Source organism: Pituophis catenifer, unplaced genomic scaffold (assembly GCF_029215685.1).
Source record: "Pituophis catenifer annectens isolate HBS135680 unplaced genomic scaffold, rPitCat1.0.hap2 SCAF_3, whole genome shotgun sequence".
NCBI lineage: Eukaryota > Metazoa > Chordata > Lepidosauria > Squamata > Colubridae > Pituophis > Pituophis catenifer.
Genome location: NW_027256883.1, coordinates 40,563,765 through 40,577,832, shown reverse-complemented (window position 1 = coordinate 40,577,832; position 14,068 = coordinate 40,563,765). Strand labels below are relative to the sequence as shown.

Genomic DNA, 14,068 nt, shown 5'->3' with positions numbered 1-14,068 from the left:
AGGTATAATACAGAGAAGTAGATGTAATTCTTAATTGCTTAGCAATCATATCTGCATTAAAATAATACAATTACATCTGAAAAGTTGAGTGGTTTTTTGACACATACTAATGAAGAATCATTGGTAATTAAACAAGGTTATTGCAAATAAATAATATTTACCACTACTACCTCCAAGCAGAAGCAAAAACTTGAAACAATATATTGAAACAATATTCATTGAAACAATATATTGAAACAGTATATTGTAATTTTAAGTACTGCAGTATATAGAAAATCAGCATTTGAATGGGACTCAGTAGTGTGTATGCAAACATGTTTTATATTGGTTTGCAGAGGAGGGTGAAAAAGGATTAATGTTTTGGCCTGGCCAGTAAACCATCACAGTTGATACATTTTTCAGAGATTAAACTACAGCACTTGACTTAACAAAGAGTAGAGTGATGACTGTTTTCATTTAACATTGTTAAATATTTATTAGTAAATGAAATACTCCCCAGTCCAAATACAGAGATACCAGAAGTCAGTGAAAGGAAAAAATGATAAGGGAGAAATGAGCACTCTAGGTCAGACCTAGTACATGTGGATGAGAATGTTAAACTCCACTTGTCCCTGGCACTTGGAAGAGAGATTTGAATGCCAAATCATGGCAATATATAGATAACCCTTAATAAGAATGTGTAAACGTGTTTGATAAGAAATGTGTGCTAGTCCACCAAAAAAAAAAAAACGCAAATGTAACCCTACCAGCTGATTTATATTCCAAGCAGCTTTATAAAATCAGGGGAGAAAAATAAGAGTCTTTCCCAACTAAAATACAAATTTGTCAAGTTATTGATTTAGCAATCAAACAGCTGGTTGATAGCAGTCTATAGGGTGAAACAATAAAAACATCATCATATTGAGATGGAAGTTTAGGGGAAATAATTCTGCCAAGTACATAAAACAGACCGTGGAGGCACAAAGCCCACTGGTTCACTTTGGCCAATCATTTTGTCGCAAAGGAAGAAGACAATGGCAAACCAGCTAAGTAATTTCCTGATTGCAATATTGGCAAAATAATGCCAAGAAAACTGCAGGAATTTGTCTAGGCAGTCACCAGGCATCAACCTGACTTGAAGACAAAACATACACAAGGAACAATATATAGAATAGTATGATTTCAAGTTAGAACATATTGGTTACTGAAAAATAAGTTTATTTTCAACACGAGTATAAGACAAAGTACCTCAAGCTGTTACAGTATTACTTCAGTAAATAGGCAAGAGCATACAGACATCTGTAACATTTTAGAGTCTTCATCAATACACAACAGGAATAAGGTGGGGGAAGGGTACCAGAAGTTCTGTTTGAACTATAGAAAGCATTTTTACATTTAGGCAAGGTCCTTTTAAAATTCTGGTTTAAAATATTAAGGATTGAGATTATCAGAGAAAAAGCACTTAGTATTGTTGTTTCCAGAACACAATTTGCCTATCTTCTCCTCCAGTAATTATATTGCTGCACTGGTCATTCATCCACATACAAGTCACAGCACCTAAGGAAGATACATATGCAAGTCAATCAGATTGACCATTTGCAACCACCTTCCTCAAACTGCTAGCTGCAATTCATAACTTCATTCCAACTACAAACGATGTTAGCTCACAGCACCTATGAAATCTACATTTTGAGAAGCAAGTTATGGAATTTGTCACATTTAATTATGACAGAAATGATATACCAAAAGCTCCCAAGCTAAGCTAAAAATAGTAGGACATGAAACTGTTCTATAAACTGTTGATTAATGAACAGGAAATAGTAAAAAGTAATATCATGCATCCCTATTGGCAAGACAGAGTATTCTTTCCAAACATCTGATTTGGGATTGGTACTTTCAAAATTGTAAATAATAATTATGGATTTCAGGTAAGTAATGAAGTAATGAACTAAGAATAACTTGCGAATGGTTCTAAAACTGTTGAGCTGATTGCCTTCCAATGTCTCCGAGTTTGAAAAAAGAGTTGCAAAGCCAAGATACCAATAAAGGAGAATATTTGAAGTACAGGTTGAAATGAGGGGTCCTTAGTGCTTTCTGAGTTTGTTTTTTTGCAAATTTCATTACTCAAACTAGGTAACATCATTAGTTCTAGTAAGGACGGGGGTTTGCTGTCGGTTCATCAGAAGTCATCTACAACATACAGTGTAATGACTGCAGCAGCCACTACGTAGGACCAACAGGAAATGACTGGCAGAATGCATTCATGAACTTCAACTAGCAATCAGAAGAAGCTGTGAAACTAATTTCAGAACATATGGACAGAGTTAACCATAGTTTCATTTAGGAAACAGGCAAACCTAGACCAAACCAAGTCCAAAAATACTAGGGAATATCTAGAAGCTTGGCACTCCAACAAATAGACAATGGACACATAGTCACAAACAATATCTACATACTATGCAAAAGAGACACTCAATGAGCCAAAAACAACAAAAACAAAGCATCTCCCCACCAGCAATCAGCACTCAGATGAGTATCTATTAACTCCAAAATTAACATCAGACCAACAATCAAAAAGTAAATAATTCCGCAGTCAAGGGACTGCCAAACAAGCTAACAGTAAACAGCCCAACCAAAGAATCTCCAAGGCCATCCCCACCAATACTGACAGGGCAAGACACTATAGAACAAGGGTCCTCAAACTATGGCCCGCAGGCCACATACTGTCTGCTGAAGCCATTAATCTGACCCACGCAGGACCATGAGGCTGCCCCGTCTACATCACCCTGCCCACCCGCTGGTCCTCACACTTCAGCCGAGCATTGGACTTACCTTTGTAAGTCCTGCGAGCTGGAACTGGAAGGCAAAGCCATATTTTTGGCCTGCAGAGCGGTTCTGGAGGTGGGGGAGGTGAAAAATGGAGCATGCAGGCCAAAAACGGGCTATTTTAGCCTGTTTTTGGCCTGCAGAAAGGTTCTGGAGGTGGGGGAGGTGAAAAATGGAGCATGCAGGCCAAAAACGGGCTATTTTAGCCTGTTTTTGGCCTGCAGAAAGGTTCTGGAGGTGGGGGAGGTGAAAAACAGGGCATGCAGGCCAAAAAATGAGCCGTTTTAGCCTGTTTTTCGTCTGCAGAATGCTTCTGGAGGTGACGGAGGTGAAAAGGGGGAGCATTTTTCACTTCCCCCGCCTACAGAAGATAGAGAGAAAGAAAGAGAGAGAGAGAGGTAGAGAAAAAGGGAGGGGGGAGAGAGAGATAGGCAGACAGACAAAGACAGAGAGGTAGAGAGAGAGAGACAGAAAGAGTGAGACAGAGAGAGACATAGATAAGAGGCACACAGAGAGAGAGACTTGTTGATTGTAAGTCCTTGGGGCTGAGAAGAATTGCTGCAAAACTGAGTTTCCTGAAATGGACAAATAGACTCCTAAACAACTGAAAAACCAATCTAGTAAAAAGAGAAGTCAACCAAAAGAGTAACATGAAAACAAAAGCAAAAAAACCATCCCCAGGAGCAAAACAAAGTTTAATTTGGGTGCATTGTTTAATGGACTGTTAAATTGGCCACACCCACCTAGTCAGATGACCTAGCCACACCCACCATCACATGACTACCTAGCCACGCCCCCCCCCAGCCGGTCCGCCCCCCCCAAGCAGTCTGAGGCACCATGAATTGGCCCCGTTTAAAAAGTTTGAGGACCCCCTGCACTAGAATATAACTGAGAGCAAACCTCACTCCGTCTAGCACCGATGTTACCTAGTTTGGTTAATGAAATATCTACAAGAAGACAACCAAGCTCAGAGATCCGAGACAGAATAAATTGAGGGCAATATTGTTTCTGGTTTTCTGATACTTTTTATTAGTTTTTTTAATAAAAATATCTCCAAACTATGCAAAGTGCATCAGCTAATAACATAGCAGACACAAATCTATCTCTAACGAAAGACACTGCTTTTAAAAGATTATTTGCTATGGGGATTGTGAGTGTAATATCTAAGCACATGTAAAATTTCACATTCCTTCCTAGTTAGTAGGATGCAGGCAACAGTGTATCTCTTTTAATGTAGCCTCTATACTGAAGATCCTGGTTTGGATAAAATAGTCTGAACATGCTCAGGCTAAAGGCTGCCCAGTCATAAGACTTGGGGAGCCTATCAATCAATTCAAGCCAAACTGATATTTTTTTGCCCCTCCTATATCCATTCTTAAAATTCCACTAAACTTTTTGTGCAGTCAGATTCTGTTGTCTCTATTTTTTTCCCTGATTGAAATTGTTTACAATCACGGGTTTAGTAACTTCAAAAATGTTTTGCTTATTTCTTAATATTCCAAGCTTTAGTATATAACAAAGGTCATTAACCTTATGAGCCAACGTTCTTCTGAATTTCCCATTGAATGGTTTAATAGGATCCTTAAAAACAATATTCTGACTTCTTTCTACAGTATACAAATTCTTAGGATTCTTACTTCATGTTATCAAGATCGATAATTTTATACATTAGTTTAAGAAGCAAGAGCAACTTATAAGATGAGCATGCACTTTTATCTAATATTTAAGGGCTTCAGAGTTTTGAAATGTCACTGAGAAACAGTTAAAAAATATATTCAAACATACCTGCATGTCCTGGAATTTTTTCTAATGTTTTTCCTCCAAGTATATCCCAAACAAACAATTCTCCTGACTGACTTCCTGATAAAACTATGTGTCCATCCCATTTGAAACATCTGCAAAAATAAGTTTGTCAAACCAAGATTGGTTATCATTTGATGTTATATAATTTTACTCTCGCCACACTTTCCGGGGCTTAATAAAACATAGGCTGTTGCTAAGAAAGTGTGGTTTCAGATTAAGAAAATTGAAATGTATTTGTATTTTGGGAGATAATTTGGAAAATTACTATAAGCAAACAGCTAAGGAGGTAATTTAGATGTTTTGCATCTTCATATTTCTCAAACATTAAACCTAGTGCTAACTTTAGAGATCACAAAATTCATCTATTTCTCCTCCAGGTAATGTTATGAGACAAATCTTTTGGGTCCCATGTTGAGGCAATATATATGAACATTTTTCAAAATTTGAAATAAAAAACTAATCTGTTTCATATACAGTATGGAGTTTAACAAAATAATAATAATAATAAAATTTAAATTTGGCAAAAGAAATTACCTTTGAATTTGCTCCAAAGCTACAGAAGAGATAATCATTCCAGTTTGCACATCTGTTACTTTAAAATAGGCATCTTCTCCTGTGCTTAAAAGGTGCCTGCCATCTATATTATAAGAATAGTTACACTGGATATTCAACTCAAGTATTTGATGTTAATATGTCTTCAATATAGAATATTTTGCTTTAAACCCATACATGGTTTATCAAATAAAACTGAGAGAGGCCTTCAACTCACAAGCTATAATTCCTCACACAGATACAATGATATCATTTTTAGCTACTATATATATATATTACATATTTAACTGAGCAGAGAACAAAACACTTATAAGCCTCAAAATCTGATACCATAGTTTATATTCAGGAAACTTAGCTAGTTGATAAAAGAAAGATGCCTTCCAAATTATATTCACCATTTTGACTCTATGCATGCATGTATGCAAGGAAAAATACCTACAGCTAGAAAACTTTTAGTGCTATAAATTGATATCTTTCTTCTCTGAAACAACTAATATGCTACAAAGATACTAACATAGATATGCAAGGCAAGGTCGCAAAAGGTGATCTCATGATCCCAGGATACTGCAACCGTCATAAATTCATGCCAGCTGCCAGGTGTCCAAATTTTGATCATGTGACCATGGGTATGCTGTAACGGTTGTAAGTATAGATCACTTACATAGGTCACTTTTTTCAGTGCCATTATAACTTCAAATGATCATTAAATGAATGCTTGTAAGTCGAAGATTACCTGTGATGGCCCTTGTTTCCTCAGAAACACAAACAAGAATTGTATTGGAATTGTATAGTTCCAATCCAGAATTAAATTATTTATCAGGGTGATCAGTGTTTTCCTTGACAGAATGGGTATGTGGATATTTAAGAAGAAAATTTGAATTACCCATACCAGGACTGAAGGCAACATCCAAAACAGTTCCTGAATGGCACGGAAGGCGATGCACTATAGAAGCAGTAGGAACATCCCATATACTAATAGTTCCATCTTTTGTTCCGGATGCTAGCAGAGTATATGCAGGATTCAAGGTGATAGTTGTTACCTAAGCAATTATGTTAATGTTATTTATTTGCACGTTATTAATAATATATACAATGATAAGTAAGTTTCCATACGTTCCCTAATATATTGAATCTTTATACCTGAATCACTTGAACATTTAAAATTATATGCATACATACTCCTCCCCACCCCACAACTGGGGGTGTTTCAATGAAGGATTACTTTCACAAACAAAATGAGCACAAGAAAGATGGGATTTGTCTGCAGAGGCTTCTGCAATCTCTGCGGAGATAGCCTCAGAATGGTAAAAAAAAATCAAGATGGCGGTCACGTTGGTACGATCAAAACTCTACTTTTTAATGTCTGTCACATATAAAAATAGGCAGAGATTTGCCTGCCTGCATCATTGTGGCCACTATCTTGACTTTTTTCTCCTCATATGCTGCAGATATCCTTGATCAAATTTTTGATCCCTGCATCCAAGATTCAAAGGTAATCAACCTGAAAATTGTTATGTATCTTTATACTTACGCTAACATCATGTTCTAATTCAGCAAGCAATTCAAAATGTTTCTTAGTGTTTAATAATTCTGTTGGATTACAATGCCAAACCTGGAACATAAGATACACAGCAATTAGAAATATATAAGCATTGCTTTCACGTATTATGCCATTCATATAAGACATAAGAAATTGGGAAAAAAAGTTGTAGAACATTTTTTAATATAGAATAACTGCAGTTAAGATTATTGCATACAGAAAGAGAGAAAGATTTGGTAATACCTACAACAGACGAATGGTCAGTGAAAATATTTAGAACCCGTTGAACTGGTCAAATGGACATATTTGATTGCAAAAAAGAAAATTTCTACATTTATTTTTGTGTTTATATTTTTCAATAACATTATACATGTAAGATATAAGATAGCTTACTGAAAGTCATATTGTTTGTTCCTTATGGTTTGCTCTATTATACATTGGTATATTATGTTCTTCACAAATTAAACAATTCAAAGTCTATGTATCTAAGCCACCTTAGATCTCTTTGCCATCTCTCTGCAGCTGTTTGCCACTGTTAATATTCTACCATGAAGAACGTTTTGTCAATCAATTTATCTGATGGATTGGTTTTAGGCTACTTTTCTGAGAAGAGATCTATCAGCAGTACATGAAATAATGGATCATCCATAAGGCCATAATCTACCTAGCCTATTATAAACACCACAGGAAGCGCTATCAACTAGAGATGATTAAATAGGTTCCATGGGGCAGTTTTATAAAGTAATCATTACTAAGATATCTCAAAGAGACACAGTCCATGAGTCAAACTAGATGCTATTATCCAATTTATGATTGGAAAATTTTGGCATTATAATAGAAACCTAATGTTGTAAAAGGAAGGGACAGATTTTGAATAGTCTCAGTTATCCAATTACAAAGTCGTTGTTACAAATATATGATGTATATAAACATCATATATACAATTAGCTGCTCTCCAGAGGCACTGGACTGCAACAATCCAAGTTTTTAGTCAACATGAGTTAAATCCTGAAAATTGTAGTCAATTTATATTGTATCTAGAGGGAACTTGGTAGGAAATAATGACCTGCAAAATGTCTTCCATCACAATCATACCTACTTTTACTGTTGAATCCCAAGATGCAGAGTATAATCGATTATTATGCCAACAGATCTTGCTGACGGCATCATGATGCCCTATTAAGGTGTCCTGCTGCCTTCCAAAGGCTACTGAGTAGAAATAACTTTTAGAAATAAAAAAAAGAGAAAGGGATGTATAAATACTTATGTATTTATACATGTATAAAATATTTTTATTGAGAATAGTACATGCACATAAAAAGGCAAGCCAAAATGTAATTCTTTTCATTTTCCCATTTTTAAAAGTATTTATATTTGGGATTGTCTTACTCATTAGTTTCAGTGGGAGATCCTGTAATAAGGCAAATATTGCAATGCCAGCAATTAACATTTGCTCCCTGAGGTAAAGAATAAAACTGCACCGATTGGTTATTGAATCTTTTGTTAATCTCTGTTGTTCCCAAAGGCTAATATTATTAAGTGTTGTAAGGAGACTGTGTAACATAAAAATCTCTCCTTAAGAACCTGCTGGCATGTATCAGCTGCTGGCATTTATCAGCTGGTAACAGCTGCTTCATTCAAAGATTTAGCCATGGTAGAAATAAATATTTCTGTCAGGAAAACCTGGCCAGATCTGGTCACTGGGGTAACCCATTGTGCAACATATTATATCCAATTATATCCAATCACACTTATCCAATAAAGAATCCTATTCTATTCTATTCTATTACTCATATACATGCACAATATTTTGCCTCCTCAAATTCACTTGAACTTAGCTCATGGAAAGACTAGCCCCAATTAAAACAATCATGAATTAGTGCTGTACATTTAAGAATGTGTAAAATCACATACATATTATTGTCCCATGAAGAACATACAACGGTGCTATTCCCTGGTAAGATTAAACAAGACGACAAAGCCTGTAACAAAATCAACAAGTTTTGGTTCATATTATTAAATTATATATTGTATATTAAGATATTAATATATTTTGAAACAACATATTTTGTATTTGATGGATTCAAAAGCTATTCTTTTGAAGTAATTAAACATATGACATTATTTTGGTGTCTAAATCAGAGGTGTCAAACTCACGGCCCGCAGCCTGGATGCGTCACGCCCTGGCCATGCCCAACCCCATTTTAGCGAAGGGGGGGAAGTTGTGATACGTTACATGATGACAACGTGTTGTCATAAGTTTGACACCCTGGTCTAAATCTTCAAAGGTAGCTAAGATAAAAAAGACAAAAAGGAGCCATCTGTCTGGCTGCCATCTTTACATCAGGCCTTTACTGTAACTATGTGTTCCTAATGGAGATTGCATGCCCTAGATTATATCAGTTTCCTGGCTTGAATTTAAAAGGAATATTGTCCTCGCTGGCCAGATTCAAAGGTTTAAGATTGGCACTGGGCATCAAGAAGCTTTGTATATTTTGAAACCTACTTCTAGTTTGTAAGCAAATCAGCAGCCTCTAATTCTGCCTGCATTAATTTCTGCTGTTTTCTGAATTATAATCCCAACCAAATCTAAAAAGGCTACAGTAATAGCTTGGAAGAACTGACCATGTTTGAGAAAGACACACTCCTCTGAAGCATTTTTGAATCTGCCGAAAACATCTTCAAAGTTGAATCTAAGGTAAATGATGAGAGAAAAATAATAAGAACTGTGCTCATTTAAAGGCATCCTTCACCTTCCAGTTTGAAAAATCAACCTAGTCAGGATACGGATTTTCAATTGACAAAAAGTCTGTTTGTGCAGTCCTGTATACTGATGCATAAGTAATAAGTGCATCTGTTAAGCAATGAAAAGGTATTATATATTTTATATTGCTATATAAATATATATTAAAAGGTAAAACATTACTGTCTTTGAATGAGCTTGCACAGGATAAACTTCAACTTCATTTTAGATTTATTTTCACTGAACATGGAAGGAGTATAGATGCAATTAAATCTACAGATGCAATTAAATCTATTTTTGCAAAACTTGGTGTTCATGGCAAGCATGCCAATCTCTACCTTGTTCTTATATAAAGCCACTTCTGTTACTATATTTTTCACCTACTGAAAGTACTTTGCTACCCTAACTTCTAATATTTTAACAGGAATTTGTCCACACTTCTAGTTATTTAAGGAAGTTAACTTCTGCACCATGTGATGTTTACTGTACTTGCACAGAACTATGGAACAGCTTCCTTCCTTTTTGTTCATGCATACATACATTTAATAATATATACATATTAAAATGTTCAGATAGTCTGGGATTCTTTGGATTTTTAATTTAATTTAATTTTAATTCTACAGACCATAACATATGCCAAACCTATAGTAAAACAATTTGAAATTCTAACATTTCACATTACTTGAAAGCAGGAACCTGATAAAGGCATTACTCACCTTGAGATGTAGTAAAGATGGAAGATTGGTTAGAAGTAGAACACATGGCAATTCCAGTTATTGGCCTTCGCAAAACAAAATTGTGTTATTTATTTAGTTACTTCAGGCTGATTGAAAACATATACCAGTACTTCCTGAAGTCTCTAACTAAGGCTTTTACTCATTACATTTAACCCATGCTGGAATTCTAAATTTGTTTGATATTCAGATGTAAATCCTTTAACAAATACCTCAGTAGTTAAACATTCACAACTGGAACTTTTATAGCCAGTCATAAAAAGTTCGTTATTGTTTCATTTTATACAATTGGCCATCTGGCTGCTACAATTTACCCTTTGTGGAACTTGTACTGTCCATCAAGTTTTAAACTGGCCATATTATTCCAGGAAAGTAAGATACTTTCTTCTGTCAGATCCTCAAAAGATTCTTCACCTGGAGAAACTGACAAACATGATAATAATGTAAAATCAAAGTAATTAGATGAAAGTCAAAAATGTATATTTACTACCAAATGTTATTTCAGGTAAGAAACAATTCAGGTTTTTTTACATTCTGTCCCCTTTTCTCACTTAAATAACCCTCCCCCCACCCAAAAAAAGTGTCAGTTATAATGTCTACCAGGAGGCACACATTATCAATTTCATCCTTATAGGTATTCATGGTCAGAAGTTATTCTATGAGGCTCAAACCTGGTAGTGAATTCAGGGACTGAAATAATGACAATGAGCTGAACAATAAGCAGAATCTAAAAGTTTACTAAATTTACCTGAAGATTCAGTCACAGAAGGGCTATAGCTGGATGCTCGAGACCAACTTTTTAACTTTGGGATTATCCTTCTTGGATGTGGGATTGTGAACAATTGTTTTGGAGTCTGTCCAAACTCCAAGATTTGCGTCAACAGAGCTACTCTTTCATTTGTGTCCATAATGCTTCAGGAAAAGAAGAAAAAAAAAAGATCTTGCATTGTACCAAGAAAAACATCATATATAAATATATGATTATATACTGGTATTTATGGAAATTCTCAATCATTCAGGTGATGGTTGTTCCAACGGTGCTTTTTCAAAAAGGCAAATGAACTTTCTTGGGATTTTTCTTTGAAAAAAATTTCACTTCTAATCCAAGAAGCTTCGTCTTGAGAGCTAACCTTCCTTCAGAATGCTAACAACCAAATGACTGCAAAGAATATAAATTCTTGAATTGCCAACTAGTTGGTTAGAACTGACAAATCTTCTTCTTGAGAAGTGAAACATTTCCAAAGGAAAAAACCAAGAAAGTCTAGTTGTCTATTGGGAAAAAAGCACCTTTGAGCATATTTATTATACTAGATTAAAGTTGTATGTTTCTACCAATAATAATTCTCATAGTTTAAGCTGATAATTTTCAAGATACAGAATTTTCTCTCCTTACCTCTGTGGCAGGAACTATAATGTTTACTAAACTATTTCTAACATAATAGGAAAATGAGGGCTTTCGCCAGGAGGAAATTTTTCAGCACCAGGCAATCCTAAATTGAAAAAGTAGTACTTTTCCTATTTTTTTCTTTTATATCTGCAATTCTTTTTTGTAGATAATCATCTTGAATTTAGAGTCAACTTCATTTCTAGTAAATGATATGGAATGAGAATCTGAAACGTTTTTTTTCAACTCCAGTTTAAGGATCTTTACAACACTGAATTAACCAAAAATGCATATTTTTTAAACTGGCGAATAAAAAGTTTTACATATCTTAACTAGCTAATTGCGCAATTAATTTATGGAAACGCAACTCATATGCAGTTTCTACAAACTCTTCAAAATGGCCTGCAAAGTCTAGAAAGCCTTAGGAAGAGAAATTTACCTTGAAATGTATTCTGTTTTTTAATCAGCCTTTTCCAACATCACCTTTTTAAAAACTGTTTTGATAGAAAGAGCTTCAATGTTTACACCAAAATTGTCCTGTGCAGAATGCAAACTTTGATTTAGACAAACCAGGATCTCAATACCAAACTTGGAATTGGAGGGCAATAGAAACATATGAGAATCTTGAACGATTCTCCGCAGGCTTACAAAGTCAGGAATCTGGCATTGAGAACGGCCCAATGTCACTGATTTTATTAATTATTAATGTGCAGATTTTGCAGCTTTCCAAATTGGGCATACCATTAAATGTACAGGATCATAAGTTGGCTATAAAAATGTTGCAGTAGGCTATGATCCTACCTAGGATTTCAATTGAATAAAGTAGTCATGCCCTCTTTAAGACTATGACATTGCTTGACCTCTTCATCCCCACTTCCAGTTCTGAGTGCCTCCTCTTCCACAGGCATCGGAACATTCAGGACATGGAACATGTTTTGTATTCAGCATACTATTTCTGAACATTTATCTCGCTCCATTCTTTTTAGGATTTTTCCTAAAGGTTAGTTTGGTGCTTATATGCTTTCACAAACCTAAAGTTAGTCTAAAGACTATCACATTATGTCCTTTGAGTGCATATAAGATATCTCGGAATTCATGCTATAGAACTGCATTGGGGCAATACATTTTTTTCTTTTGAGGGGTGGGTGGCGTTAAGCATACATAGCATTTTCTCAAAGGGTGCTATATAAAATTTGTAATTAAAACCAGGATTTGTAATAGAAGGAAATGAATGCTAAATTCTCACTATAAGCGTATAGAAGTTACCTGTTCAGATCTACTCCTCCTTCATAGGTCAAAGGATGAAATACTAAAAAGAAGCAGAGAGGTATGCTGCTGGCTTGAAAATACAATTGTTATGGCAAGACTCTCAAATCAAGAAGCATTCTGCAATCTCTCACAACAACATGTTGTATCATTTGTACACAATAAATTTCAGCTCAACTCAATATCAAGACACAGCACTTATTGTCTGCAATATATTTTTTAAAGCTCTAATTCTATGCAACTGCTCAACATTCAAATAGTTTCTCTTTATGATCTCTGACGATGTAAATTTCTAACACTTAGTCAGCTTGTGCTATATAAATATTGGTCTAGCTCTCTGAAACAGAATTTTAATCCATTTTTCCTCTCCTGTGAATTATCTGTATTAGACAATGCTAACTGCACCTCTTCGTGGTTTTGAAGGCTTACATTGTCTACTTCTCAGAGGCACAAGCTTTGATTATGTGAACTAATGTAGTGAAGGGATGTCTAGTAAAGCCAAATGTCCATTAAGGGAGGGAAGGAGGCAGGGAGGGACAGCTGTACCCAAGAACCAAGAGGCAGCAGGGGCAGCAGTCCAGTGATAAGACAACTCCAGAAACCACAAATACAGCAGATTAGTAAGTCAAAACCTGAGCACATCAGCGACGCCACCTGGAAACTAGGAATATTTAATAGGATCATTGTCCAGCCTTATTGATCCCAGAAGTAGAGAAGCTTCCAAAGACAATGAAAAGAGTAGAGGAAGCAAGCAAGCAGCAGCTTAGAAGCCAAGCAATGCCTAGCTGCAACCCAGTGGAGCCAGCAGACTTTTTTCAGATTTAATGCAAATCCACTAAATTAAAGTACTGTGTATTATATAAAAGTTTTATTGCATAAGTCTTAGAACTGAACTTCCATTGCTCTTTCAAGAAGCAGTTAAATATGATGGATAGTTCTGTCTGGTTCCTTAAATGGATACATAAGCAACCCATTCTACTTTAGAAGGATCTTACTACCTTAATTACAATGGAAATATATATGTGGCTATTCAGAAGCAAGCCACACTGAATTCATATAATTTACTTCTATGCATATTTATATAAGATTACAGTTATGACCTTTAACTGTAACTTCACTGTAACTGTAACTGTAAATTAAATTTAAGAGAAACTTAAATTTAATCAGGATATAATCAAGCAAGAAAGTTGTATACAACAAAACTCAAAAATACTTGCAGACAGCAAATACTACTTAACATA

At 35.3% G+C, this 14,068-nt stretch overlaps 1 protein-coding gene across 2 annotated transcripts in view; it reads right to left on the bottom strand.

The window, feature by feature from the left end:
* Nucleotides 1–1,180: 1,180 nt before the first annotated feature.
* The window catches only part of NSMAF (neutral sphingomyelinase activation associated factor), a 33,993-nt gene continuing 21,105 nt past the window's right edge, over nucleotides 1,181–14,068 (bottom strand). Inside the window, exons 20-31 of one of the 2 annotated variants that reach the window (XM_070940530.1) lie at nucleotides 12,828–12,870; nucleotides 10,926–11,089; nucleotides 10,492–10,600; nucleotides 10,160–10,224; nucleotides 9,326–9,393; nucleotides 8,615–8,682; nucleotides 7,800–7,923; nucleotides 6,692–6,772; nucleotides 6,050–6,200; nucleotides 5,143–5,245; nucleotides 4,591–4,700; nucleotides 1,181–1,536 (exon numbers count right to left, since the gene is read on the bottom strand). In XM_070940530.1, the coding sequence (XP_070796631.1) occupies nucleotides 1,442–1,536; nucleotides 4,591–4,700; nucleotides 5,143–5,245; nucleotides 6,050–6,200; nucleotides 6,692–6,772; nucleotides 7,800–7,923; nucleotides 8,615–8,682; nucleotides 9,326–9,393; nucleotides 10,160–10,224; nucleotides 10,492–10,600; nucleotides 10,926–11,089; nucleotides 12,828–12,870 (1,181 nt within the window). In that variant the 3' untranslated portion in view covers nucleotides 1,181–1,441. The remainder of the gene's footprint in view (nucleotides 1,537–4,590; nucleotides 4,701–5,142; nucleotides 5,246–6,049; nucleotides 6,201–6,691; nucleotides 6,773–7,799; nucleotides 7,924–8,614; nucleotides 8,683–9,325; nucleotides 9,394–10,159; nucleotides 10,225–10,491; nucleotides 10,601–10,925; nucleotides 11,090–12,827; nucleotides 12,871–14,068) is intronic. The other variant, XM_070940531.1, reaches the window with a different exon arrangement.